This window comes from Anas acuta, chromosome 1 (genome assembly GCF_963932015.1).
Source record: "Anas acuta chromosome 1, bAnaAcu1.1, whole genome shotgun sequence".
NCBI classification, from domain to species: domain Eukaryota; kingdom Metazoa; phylum Chordata; class Aves; order Anseriformes; family Anatidae; genus Anas; species Anas acuta.
The window spans coordinates 56,106,171-56,120,248 of record NC_088979.1 but is presented as its reverse complement, the minus strand read 5'-3'; the positions used below and the strand labels follow the sequence as shown (position 1 = coordinate 56,120,248).

Genomic DNA, 14,078 nt, shown 5'->3' with positions numbered 1-14,078 from the left:
TCACACTTTTCCCCAAAGATTGCTTTAGAAATAGGCATTAGGGGTGTAATCTCAGCCCCACCGAAGTTACTGAGGCACTGTAGATGACCCTTTTTTTTTTTTATAATTTCAGCATATAGAGCTTGGACTATCCTGCTCCGAAATTATTATTATTATTATTAGTTTTCTCATTCATTTCTTTAAGGAGCAGACTCTCACATTACTGTTCTAGAGTATTTACACCCATGTATATGTGCTTCCAAATTAAATGCTCTAGCAGCATAAAGAATAGTCAGACCAAAAAACAAACAAACAAACAAAAAACAAACAAAAACAAACAAACAAACAAACAAACAAAAAACAACAACCTCTAAGTCTCTGGTGTCCTTTGTTAAGGGTATTCTGTCCCCAGCCAGATTTCACAAGCATTTCCATTCCATCCTTCCCAGCATTCACAGTTTCCACAGTTACAAACACCATTGCCTAGAACAGAATGAATAAAGAATGAATAAAGGGCAATTACCATTACTGAAATGTGCTACATCAGAATGTGTTTTATGAGGAGGAAAAAGCCATGTTAAAGGAGGTGCATTGTTCCTTTATTATTCCCCCAACTTTTTTTTTCTTTTTTTTTTTTTCTTTTTTTTTTGTGGAAGGAAGCAATTATTGCACCATTGCATTAAGAAGCCACCTCAAACCCTCAAACCCACATTTACATGTAATTAATAGGCATTCTCTCAATAATGCCATCAGCAGAATTGCAAATATTGTAATTATGCCACTGCTATTTGCACCCAGCTGTTGAGGCTCACTGTTTCATACTGTATGTTGAGGTACAAGAAGAAACAAAAAATTTTTTTAATGATGATGCAGAGATAAAATGTTACAAACAGAATATTAACAAAAATATCCCTTTGAACCTGAAAAACTTTAAACCTAAATTCTCAGAAGTGTTATACAAATATTATCAAGCTCTCTATTAGATGAAAAATGCATTGGTACTGTTTTGCAAAGGGGAACATTAAGTACTGAGACCCATATTTTGATGTTATTTCAATAATTTTCATGACTCCTGGATGTTCAGCTGGAGACCTCTACAGACTGGGTTTCTGATGTGAGATGCTCTTCCTGCCGACTCTATGAAGATCTGTGAATGGCCACTGCCACTACGAATCAGGCTTTTGTTGCTTCTGTACTGGCTACATGCCCCAGAAAAGGACCCTTGCTAATTGGGCTAGCTGGGACACCACATTTGTGAACACAGTTTACTACTGTCAGCCTGACTCTAACCATCTCACAGATTTCTTCCACAGCTAATAATTGCTCAGCAAAGATTTTCTAAAATTAAGATCTGTAACAGGAAGCAGCGAGCAAGTTAATTGAACAATTCCCTTGTTACTGCCTGTCACCAGATTTGTCATGAGTGCTTGCTGGCAGCCTGCCCAATTTTATTTGCATCTGCCACATGAATATTTGGACAATGTTAGGATGACACCACTTTAATCACTGGCCATCACGTCATAAGAAAACTGTCAGGTATTTCACCCTCTCACTGAGAACTGTCTGATTGAAGGAAGATCCCCTAACCAATGCCTCTATGCCTCTCACCTACCAAAGATCATCAGCCAAATGAATGTTTTCTGTGACATAAATGTATTACACACATAGAAAATCCAGCACAAGAGCAAAAGTTAAAGAAATCTTATGATGACAATGCTGCCACTATAAGTTCTTTGTCAAGGAAGAGTCAATTGTAGTCTACTACAGTGGAAATTGTGGATAGATTTCATAGCTGTTGTACTTATTTTAATTCATACTCAGACTTTCAAATGTTGATTTGAAATCTTAAGTTGATTATCACACTGCATGAAGAAACAATTACAGTGTGTTTGAATAACCCACAAATGCACTTCCTCCATCAATGGAGAAAGAAGATGGGCTTTGTCTAACAATTTCCATCAGCGCTGTTTGTTTCTTAGAGCAATTAAGTGTTAGCCCATACTGCACCTGTGCATATGAGTCCATCATGTTTGTCACAGTCTCTGTCATCACATTCACAGAAATCGCCCGAAATGTACCATTCCTGTGGTGAACAGATGCACTTTCCACAGTGGCAGGAACCTGAAATCACAAAGATTATTACTCACAGTCAAAGAGCACTGTCATTTTCAGGCTAGAAAATAACATCCCCAGACACGCGTGCACACGCGCACACACACATGCACAAAATTGCTACCTAAGAAGCTATTTTATAAAAGAAAATAATCAAGCTAAAAGCTTTTTGAATAAAAGGATTCTTTCAAAGTCACTGTGAGTATGGCAGGACGTTCCTCCTAATGCTTTCATTCTGCTTTTTCACTTAATCAGGACTCACACTTTGAAGCTTTCCTTTGGTTTCCGAGACCTACAATCAGGACCAGTCTTCCCAGAAACTGTTTTTTTTATGTGTTTTTTTTTTTTTTCTTTCTTTCTTTTTTGACTAGAAAAAGCTCAAATTGTCCTTGACCCACTGTTACTGAAGGCAATAAAATCATACCAAGAAGAAAATGGCCCTCCACATCTAATGCCCTTAGGGATGTGCCTACAGAAGACCCAAAGTCTACCATTTAGACCCAAAAAATCTTCATCATCACAAATTACACTGCTCCACCTCCTATGGAATAACTAAATATTTTCTCTAGGTCAGGAAGTGTTTGTGCACATAGTTATGGTTCAGCTGTTTGCTTATTCCTGCAGAGTACCCCAATGGCTGTTGTTGGGATAAACTGTTCTCCTCCTCTCCAGGGACGTCAGGTTGCATCTCCCCAAGCAAAGCAGGGACTCTGTGGTGACATTTGGGTAACACCACCCATAACCCACCAAGAAGTGGGGTAGAACCAGAAACCTCCCTTTAAGGAAAAACTCAAGAGACATCCCTATCTTCAGGAGAAGGTTCATGGCTCTGAATCCTGAAAAAGGGCAGTTGCCCCTGGACAATCGTAAGTTGAGAAGTCTATAGTTTCAGAAGGGTCTGAGAGAGGCTTTTCTGCAACTATAAATGCCACTGGTTATTTCCTCCTGGCTGACTGCAACATTTGCCTGAAGAAAGCTGGCTTTTATGAAGCCCATCCTCAGTAGCCGGAACCTCCTTCTCTATACAGAGTTCAGATACTTAAATGCCAAGGTGAGGAGCTTAGCAAAAAATCCTTTGAGCAAAAATTCTTTTGTGGACCTAGCTCTAAAAGGATGTTACAGCACGCAGCAAAACAAAACTATACAAAAAGCTCTAAAAAAAGAAACCCACCCCAAATAAATGATAACAAAGAATACATTTGCAGCTTTCAGTTACAGGAAGTGGAGTTTAAAGTGACCAAAGAAGCTGTTGACCTTTAACAGGACATACTTATAAATGAGTTAGATGCTGTTGAAAATCACACCTTTTTGCGATATTTCCAGAATGATTACAGCACAAAGCCACCGATTTCTTTAATGCATTATTAAAAAAAATTATATAGAGAGAGGTTGATTCTGTCAGAATGTAACTTAAACAGAATGCATGGGTTACTTAATAGGGACTAAGACACCTTTCCATTCCTTTCACTGACCTCTGAATAAAATCCAAATCCAAATGTGGATTTGTTGACGTCAAACAATTTTCCCAGTTTTTTCCGTAAGTGCTAAAGTCTCTCTGATCACTGAAACTTAATTCTTTAAAACTTCAGAGCAGCCTCAGCAGAGTATCTATTTTTTTCATTAAAATTTAACTCACTAATTCAGTTTATTGTAAGTTGACAAAAATTGACTCAATGCCTACTTTTAGAGAAATGTTTTAACCTGGAACATGTAAACGTACAGTGGAAGAACTAATGATTGGAACATTTGGGAATGGGCATACTTGGTTAAGTATCTATTTTTTCTGTGGGTTCAGTGTGTATTGCTTACTGTGCCATCAGCATAGAAAATATTGACATTCCTTATAATAATAAAAAATGACATTACACAAATAGGCAATGAAGAATTGCATATATATTGCATGGCCACTCTATAGAAGCTACACTAAGACATACTTGAGAGTCATCAAAGCAGATATCCCTGTTTATAAAAGCTAAAAGGTACTGACAGCCGAAAATAGTGATGAATAGTATGAGAGTTTTAGTGAAATTAAAATAGTTAGTAAAATCATGGCATTGTAAGAAACCTGAAGTGATTCTGCATAAGCAAACACTGATGCTACTACTGATGGATGTTCACAATGTTTTAAAACTATTTTGCAGAAGATACAGGAAATTTAATGCCAAATCAAGCAAGGAAGATCAGGCTTCACAACGTAAAATCTGTTAGGGAGAATGAATGTATCAAGTCTTTTCCCTGAGCAGGGCATGCTGCTCTGGGAGCCTCCTCAGTTTAATTAAAACGAGTCTAATGAGTTGCGGGGTGTTCCCTGGGATGCTGGCCAGATCCTCTTGGATGAGATTTGGCTCATTACTTAGCCTGCGTGTCCTGCACCATTACAGTAGCCATCTGCAGCCCTACATTTACTGCCAGGGAGGCAGCAGTATAGTGGGTGTTGCTGTTTTCCTTGGGAAGAGCTTTTACTACAGGTGGCACAGTCAGTAAGCCAAGATTCTGAAAACAGCCTAGGAATGTAGATGTCCAACTTTGCTTATATTTACAGAGTGTAATTTTCTACAAGTGTGCAGCAGTTACTTGCTGAAAACCATGACTCCTTAGACAATTAAAACCAACACAGAAACTCAAGCTCCCTCAATCCATTATAGCACTTGCATACCTTGGCTAGGTTTCCAGCAAAGATGGAAATAACAAACACTGCACTCTCATTAGTGCACAGGTTCTAAATTCTCTGTTATTTGACCAGTAATTATTGCTTAATGCACTGAAACAGGAAGAACCATTTTTTATTTTTGGCCTCTAGACATTGCCAGTCACACTAGCTATGAACAACATTTTAAAGTATGGGCACCCAGTAAGACATATGTTCCAGGCATATTTAAGCATCAAGAATAGATATACCATAATAATAATAATAATAATAATAATAATAATAATAATTAATAATAATAATAATAATAATAATAATAATAATAGAGAGAAAAAAAGTTTTGAGAAATTTGTCTGTCTTTGCCTGTAATCCTTTTCCTGCTCAGAGAAGATGCATGAGTTAGCAGTCTCCTCCTCACAACTGAATCCTTATGGCTATGAAAGTGCCGCCCGCTTTAGCCTACCACAGCTGGAAAGTTGAAGTAGGTTTGGGATGTCACCCAAAGGTGGAAAAGTGCCCAGTAACCCTTATTTAGGTGGACTAGATCAACCCCTCCATTCACTAAATGCCTCTCCTGTCCTTCACAGGAAACACAGGCACCATCAATAAGGGAAACAGATTGCTCCCCAAGTCTGAAGTACTGAAGGAAAAAAAAATCAGTGCCTAACATTAGAACTTGTCTAAGCACTGCAATTTGCCTCTTGCATGTTCATTGGCTACATACCACTGCAAATTATCTTCCATAGATACTTCTCTTCTGGAGCAGGCACTTGCATATGCCCAGCTGTTTCCACAATAAAGTTGTTCTAGCATCTAATTTGGCAGAACTGTTACATTGACTGTCCTGAGGGACACTTTCCATCACACTGGAAGGTTTGCTGTGCTTAGAGGCCAAAGAAACTTAAGAAAAAAAATCCCACCAGTGTTCATGGATATGGATTTAGGGCCAGGTTTGCAATTCCCATAATTCAACAGTGCACTAAAACAGTAGAGAACCTGGGCCTTTGGAGCCTCCATTCTTGCAGCCAAGTTTAAAAGCACTGTTTGCATGCAGCTGGGCATAACTTAGAGCAATTTTCAGACTGCTCCAGCCTACATCAGTGACCAGATCCCAAACCACTCCCTAGGCAGCCTAGCAAACAGGGGGAAAAAAATCCTTGATGTCTCTGCAAATTCCTACCAGATGATCTGCTCCCACAGCCTCAAGTTTATTTTGTAGCCCTGATATATGTGCTCAAAGTTACTTGCTGACAGAGCAAAAGCCACAGGCTGGAAAAAATAGCTCCAAGCCATCTTTACAGAAAGATGGCAGATAGATAATACAAATATTTTAAATTTCAAGATCATTTTTCATGTTTACATTTATTTAGAATCCAATATGGTGTATTTTATTGATTTTAAGCATGTTTGCTCACCTTCATGGTTTATACAAAGATTCAAAAGGAGACCAAGGCTATGAAGAGAAAAGTTAGCTTCTGCAGTAAAATGGAGTAACTCCAATTCTCCGGTAATTCAGTATTCTATGTCATATACACTTATTTAAAGATAGCCATATCTTCTGGAAGCAACAGAGCAACAGTGCAACTTCCTCATTTTCTATGGCTTTGCACCAGCTGTAGGAAAACCAAATGAAATGGTGCATTGGGGGGAATTCTGACAAGTAATAAAACAGATGGAAGAAGGTCAGGCTGAAAACCCCATATACATTTCCTTTGCATGGAAATAGAAGTTACCAGAAGGGACAACTGGAAATCTGCCTGATGTAGAAGGTTCCTACTTGTTTTTTCCAGCTTGCAGGTAAGATAATATCTTCCCCATGCAATGGATATATGGGCAGAGGAAATGTCACATCCATGTCCAGGTGCATTCTATCCTCCAAATACTCCCACCACCTATTTTCTGTCTCTTCACTTTTAGACCTTTTATATAAAAAACAGATAGCTTGCACTATGGGGGAGCGAAAAAACCTTCTTTCCAGTAATGCAATGTCCAAGCTTGAAAGACTGCAAGGTAAAAATCTCAGAGAACAATTTCAGTTAATTATGAATATTTTCTAAATTTTATTTATCCCTCTGGCATTTTCTTTTATAACTGAACTGAAGCTGATGCAACCATCTGAATAAAAAGAAGAAAATGAGAGAGTCATGGAGGCTGACAATGTCTACCCCTCTTTTGCTGCTGTGCTGCGGGAGGGAGGTTAACCATATCAAATGTTGCTGCTAAACACACTCCCCCACTTACTGTTGTCTGAGATATTAGATTTGCCATCTTGTCCACCGCAGTGTTATCCTGTCCCTCTGATTGAATGGAGCACCAACATTTAGATTATAATGTACAGCTGCTCGACACAGAGCATCGGATAAACACATACAGGAAATTATCTGCTATTAACAAATTGCATAGGAGACCAACACTGTTAAGCGTGCACGGCTGTGGTGGGTGTTGACAAAATGGATGTAAGTGCATTACAGAGCTGAATGTAACATCCTTTTAATAATATGTGCCTTTTAAAGAAAGGGTTACTAAACAACAACCCACTGCCACACACATTAGTCTGCCGGAATGTGATCATTTTCTTCTTCCAGTGCACTGCCATGGGGTAGCTCAGCTGCAAGTTCTTACCTTTCCCCGAGCATAATAGACCATCCTCTGACTCGCAGAGACTTCTGCTCTCCTCTTCTGTCATGTTGCATTTCCTTGAATGCTGGCAAAGCTTTCCAAACCACCCATTCTGGCAAATGCATCGGCCGCAGGAGCAGATGCCATGGCCTATAATGACACCAAGGTAGGTTATGAGCAAAACAAGCAGAAAACAGTGACATACTGAATAGCATAGGTATGGCTCACCGCCTCCAGATCTTTTTCCATTTCTTCTCTCATCCTGAAAGCTAAGCGTCAACTCAGCATTATAAGATACTCCCTAATCCACAACCTACTGAAGACAGACACAACCCCTTGGAGGATGAAGATCATTACACCAGGCTCTTGTGCACTTTCTAAATCTGGCTGTACCTAAAACCAGGGACCCTACAAATAGTTGTTCTCACCACCCTAATGAAATCGTGTTTCTCTTCTGCATCTCTTCTACACATACCCCTATCTCAGCTCAGAAGTTTAAAAAGTTTGCCACTTTCAATCCTGATACTGTAATGAAATACGGAGGAAGAAGCAAGGAGGAGGAAGAGACCAGAGCATCCTCCAGAGCATATAACTGCATGGCACCGAGGAAGGCCTTTGAAGAAGAAGGCAGATACAACTACTAGGTGGGCACAGATAGACTTCAATTCCCAAATTGAGACAAGAAGCCTGAGTGAGAGGGAAAGTGGACAAGCAGAAGAAAAATATAGTAGTGAGGACAGCTTTCAAAAGGTCTTAATAACAAGGGGGGAATGAGGGTGAAATGAAAGGACAGAAAGAAAAGAGGGACTAGAAAACAAAACATAGAACGGAGAGTAAGTGGACAGAAATAGATTGTGAAATCATAGTGGAAGAAGAAGTGGTAATGACAAGTGAGGGAAAAGCCAAAGAAATCCTAGAACATCATTCAAATACAGAGCCTAGATGGTATAATTGATTTTAGGAAAAAATATAGATAGATAGATAGATAGATAGATAGATAGATAGATAGATAGATAGATTTTTGAGACTTATTTGTTTAAAGGGAAAAAAAAAGTCAAATACTAAACTAAGGTGAAAAGCCAGAAGAAGGAAAAAATATCAGCAAATGCAGACAGTACAGAAATGTAAAATGGGAAAAAGAAGAAATGTCTCCCAACCAGCATTTCACTTTTCAACACAGATTTGTATTTCTCTGGAAAAATAAAATAAAATAAATCCTTAGCTGTTCAGTTTACTGTGCTTAAAAGAAGCAAATTATATATACCACTGACTTTTGTCCTATCCCACCAGTTATGTAGGGCAATGGGAGTGGAAATGACGGAACTGAGATAATCTGGGAGCTGGGAAGAAAGGAAAAAGCAAAAAGCAATAGGAGTATCTGGCAAAGCACTGAGCTGTAGGATGCAAAGAAGCAAACCAGCAATTTACTTTTCTGATTTGTGTTTTTCTGGTGAGGCAACACTGCAACTTGACTTTGTAAACCAGGAGGCGGTACTGATAGCAGTGCAAAAGAGAGACAAATCTTGTAGTTGCAGCAAGTGGAATTCCTTAAGGTTTTACTGATAGCCAAATACTTCACTAATTTAAAATAGAAAATACTGGAAGCTCCAAAATCATGAAGCTGTTCATATTTACAGCCATGTAAATGTTCATTTTCATAGCCCAGATTGTGTATTGATTGCTCCTTATTTCTTTGGTCTGCTTACCTACAGAAACATAAACGCTCAGTAACAATGACACAGCTTTATTATGAGAGTATTCTAGCCCACTTTTGCAACTTACATTCAGGAATTAAAAATTTACATATATGCACTTACCATATATCAAATACTATACATTGATAGCTATTAATAATAGACACTTGATGCTACTTTAGCTTCTGTGTTGGACTGGGAAACAACATCTATACCGCAAACCAAAACACAAGATGAAGAAAACAAGCAGACATACTTTCCCATATGTTGCTTCCAGGTAGATGCCATACAATGGTCTACAAAAACTTACTATGGATAAGCTACTGTCAGAGCATTTTTATCTGCCTTGTTAATTCTTTTCTTAGCAACATACAGATTAGATTTAAGAATACATCAACTACTGAAGAGCAAAATGCTCAACTTGATTTAGGTGTTGGAAAATTATTTATGGAGATAGAAATACTTTACTCATTTTAGCAAAGAATAGTAAGAAATCCTTGCTTATTTAACCAAGGAAATAATTTTGCTTCAATCTTCTTCTACAGTCATTATTATTTAAAGCACGCACAGAATGGTCATGTCCGTAAAGCCTTCATGCAAGTCAAATAAAAAGGTAACAAATAATCCATTAATTTTCAGAAAATAAAACTTAAAATAATTTCCCACAATTTCCCACATAACATTGACATGCTTTTTTTTTTTTTTTTTTTTTTTTTGGGTTTGACCCTCCCTTCTAGAGCCAGCTGGAACTGGCTGTGCACAACACGGGGCAGCTTCGCATCTCACAGAGACCACTGTGTAATCACTACACCCAGTAAAACCATATAAATCCCCAAAGCATAAAGAATTCTTTTGTCTTGAGGAGTCTAATTTACTCAAATAATATTTACTATATTATGAGGTGAGATGAGATGTGAGGTGAGGTGAGATGAGACAATGCTGGAATTACTGGAACAGGAATCATCAAAGACTTATCTACATCTCTCTCAATTAGATATTCTCTCTACAATACATTCAGATGTCTCCTCCGACTTATTTACAAATCTTTCAAGATATTGGGCTTCCATTTCTGGTGGAAGAAGAAACCAAAGGGCAATAGTTTTCACTATTATGATGCTTTCTCTGTAGCCCCTGCTGCAAGCTTCCACCCTGCCCTGCTAGGTCCATTGCTACCCATGTCCAAAGGTACTGACGCCAGCTTTAGTCTGTCCTGGCTGCATGACCTACACCCTCATACTGAAATTTTGTGAGACCTAATGGGCAGAGCCTGGGGGTGCTGGTGAGTGGTATATTTGCAGCCAGGAGACCCAGGCTGAACCATCAGTGCTACAGTGGAGGGGAGGCTGAGGCTTGTGGCAGCTCCTTAGGACTGTGGGGTCTCTGTGGAAGCTGTGGCAGCTGGCCTGTCCCCTCCTGGATGATGCCAGCTTGGGCAGCTACAGCTCTTTGGGGGCCTGATCCACCTGGGTGGTGAGCATGCAAGTGCTTAGCCCAATGCTTGTTAATTCCTCACTGTCTTCCGCATATGCTAGCCTGTAAATAACTGCTTTATTTGGTCCAGTTGTGTATATCCTACTTGCAGACAGTCTTTGCATTTGTCTAAAGATGGCTGAACAAACCAATGAAAAAAAAAGGGCCAAAACATCATAACCATTGCTTTCAGTGAAATTCAATATTCAAATTATTTTGAAAGTGTCCCAGTTTCATTCCAATGAATCTCAGACTCTCAAAATAATAAACAACAACAACAACAAAAAGCATGTAAGGTCCTTTTAGATCTGAAGATAATTCCTTTCATGGAGGAATTTCAATTTCAAGAATACAGTAATCACAGAAAAAGCAAAGGACAAAAGGAAAATCTCTAATTGGATGTGTAAAGTTCAGCCCAATTGAACTGGCTAACATGATGAAATACTGAAACTGTTCAGATCAAACAGATTTACTGGAAAGTGTTGGCCTATCATCAATTCAGACTTAACATAAACACAAATTAAAATCACAAACAAGTTGCATACTGCAATGGCTCTGAGACTATAAATCTTCATTCATAAAAATCAGTGTTAATGAACATTTAAATATGTAATAAGAATGTTTTAAACATTAATCTTCAGTAGAAAAAATAAGACTGATAGTGAGGCAAAGGAGAGGAAAAGATCATATTAAAGAAGCTGTCACTTTTTTTAGAATTATCAATAAATCCAATAATCACAAGATTTAAATGTGAAAGATGAATGCAGCGACAAAAAGAAAAAAAAAAAAAAGCTTAGACAGATTACTAGCAGAGGTAATTGGTAACCCCAATTGACCCAAATCAACCTAGACATTGGAATGAGTTATTTCTTACCATGCTTAGAAAGAAAATTGTGTGGCTGAGGGGAACTTCAGTTCCAGAGAACACATGCAGTCAACTCCAAATGTTGTCAGACTCCACTAACTCTACTAGTTAGGAATGAGAAGTCTGTACAGCCAAAGCAAGAATGATGAAATAGATATCGATGAATATAAATAAAAATTTGGTTCTGAATAAAAATGACATAATAAAAAACAAAGAGATGCCAAAAAATAATAGCTGGATGAATAACAGATTTTAAAAGTGTTTTAGGAATATGAAAAATCTCAGCAGAATGCAAAATCCTCGATTTAGAATGAAACAGTAAATGAAACAAATATTTCTCTATATATTTAAATATAAACAGGATTTATTTTTTTATTACCCAAGAATAGTAAAGTATTTTCCATTATATTATTAACATAAAAGAATATTAAAAATCTTCTGTTGGGAGAAGTATTTCTAACCTGCCTGCATATACTAAAAGAGTTTATTTAAAAAAAAGTACTTGATCACTTTTATTTTTATTGAATCTTGGAATGCCAGGAGAATGCCAGGAGACTGGAACAGCTGTGACAACTACAGTCAGAGAAACCTAACAAAAATCTGAAACAAAATACTGATTGTCTATTATTTTCATAATAGTTTGCTTAGTGTTGTCCAAGTCCAGTAAAGGTGGACTGTAGCTCCAGCTTGAGGAACGCAACAGACAGGTAACTCAAGAGAAACGTCCAGTGGAACACTGCAGTGAAAAGATCTAATGCAATCCCCATATGCATGTAAGAGGAGAGAACTGAGTTGGAACAGAAGTGAGTAGAAACGTTTAGAGCACTGACGAGATGGAAACTCACTGTGATAATCCATATTTCAAGAGATTTTGAAAAACTTGGAAAAGACCCAAAAAAGTTCCAAAGAATTCAAAAGGCAGAGAAAATGGCTTGTTGAAAGACCTTCAAAGATCTGTATATGTAGCCTGGGAAGAAGAAAAATAAAAAATAAAATAAAATAAAATAAAATAAAATAAAATAAAATAAAATAAAATAAAATAAAATAAAATAAAATAAAATAAAATAAAATAAAATAAAATAAAAACTACCACAGAAAGACAAAGCTAGAGAAAAAAGCTGATACTGGCAAATTCATCTCAGAAATGAAACAGCAGTTATACCAGGATGATCATTATTGGAACAAACTTACTTGTGATGTTGACATAGGCTGCCCATCTCTTAGTCTTCAGAGCACAGATGGATGCTCTTCTCAGAGACAGGCTTTAGCTGCACAAAGTACACAGACTTCACCATAAGTGAAACCTGTGTATAGTGTAATGGCTGTAGTCTAATGACTCTGTATAGTCTAATATGTAAAGTTCAACATATAAGCCCCTTTTGGCCTTTGTGAATTAGTATCTATTAGTCAACTTAAATACTGATGCATTAGCAATTTATTTATTGCTCATTTCAACAGTAAGATTCAATTAGATATTATTTTCCAATTATTCCAATCCTAAGTCATGTTTTATGCTGTCTTAAAAGCTGAACAAGCTAAATTCTCTATGCACATATGTGAAGTCTCACCTACACGAATGTCTGTGTGACCAGGACAGAAATCTGCAGTACATTTAAAAGAAAAAATATGAAATACTGAGACAAGTAAAACCAACTGAATTTAATACAGAATACACCATGCACATTAGTACATGCACTGGCTACCTTTTGAATATATTTGTTGCCCCTGGATGTGCCTCAGAGCTAGGATGATGCAGTTAAGAGCAAGGACATAGGCTTTGAATCGCTGACTTTCTACTTAGTGTTACCATATGGTCATTTGTACTTCCTTTTTTCAGCACCAGTTTTACCCTCTAAGTGTGTGTTTGATTTTTTTTTTCCCCAAGAGAATCATCAGCATTCATTTTTCAGTAACAAACGTCATCAAAATCTCTACTAAATAGCATAAAAATTCTAGTGAATTTTGTAACAAAGACTGGTACTTCAGATTTCTCTATCAAGAGAACTTAGTCCCCTGCTCTGAAGAGTTTTCTATTGAAAAGATGGGGAAGAAAAAAAAATAATGTTATTTGCATGCAACAGGAACCAAAGAGAAATTATGAGTTCAGTTCAGATGCCCAGCACCATTTGACATAGCCTAAAATATCAAGGATTTCCTCATGGCAACTGTACAGGTCTCCCTGTGTCCTTGTAGAGCCACACTGGGGTCAGGTAGGATAGCTCTGGGCATTGGAAATCACACAGTACCTATGTTTGGAAAATTGAAGGCTTTCAACTGCCCCATATAGTCTCTGAAATTCATAGTAGTCAGGAGTTGAATTCTTATTTCTGAACTTTCAGACCCGCCAGTTTCAAAAGCTGTCTGTGGTTGGAAGATAGGCTGGTATCATTTTTTCTTTCCTATTTGGTGTTCCTAAGCATTTTAGCTGTACTATGTCCTATATACTTCTCTTACCATGAAGCAGTATTACTGCAAGAAATGAGGAAATTGTCTAACAGCAACTGCACTATAGTATTAAAAGTTAGCTTTGCTTAATGAAGCATATCATTAATCATAGCTTTCTCATTTTTATGGTTATGGCCTTACTGGTCTCCTAAGAACACGCCATCTGAAAATGTCATGTCTCTGCCTCACTGCACAGATGAGAGAATAAATGTCATTCATGATTTCTGCAGTATGGACCTAGAAACCT

At 37.7% G+C, this 14,078-nt stretch overlaps 1 protein-coding gene across 2 annotated transcripts in view; it reads right to left on the bottom strand.

The window, feature by feature from the left end:
• Positions 1-14,078, bottom strand: part of ITGBL1 (integrin subunit beta like 1) — a 145,875-nt gene that overhangs the window by 806 nt on the left and 130,991 nt on the right. For both annotated transcript variants that reach the window (XM_068677823.1, XM_068677812.1), the window contains 3 exons: positions 7,361-7,507; positions 1,987-2,100; positions 348-462 (listed from right to left, as the gene is read on the bottom strand). In XM_068677823.1, coding sequence (XP_068533924.1) covers positions 371-462; positions 1,987-2,100; positions 7,361-7,507 — 353 coding nt within the window. In that variant the 3' untranslated portion in view covers positions 348-370. The remainder of the gene's footprint in view (positions 1-347; positions 463-1,986; positions 2,101-7,360; positions 7,508-14,078) is intronic.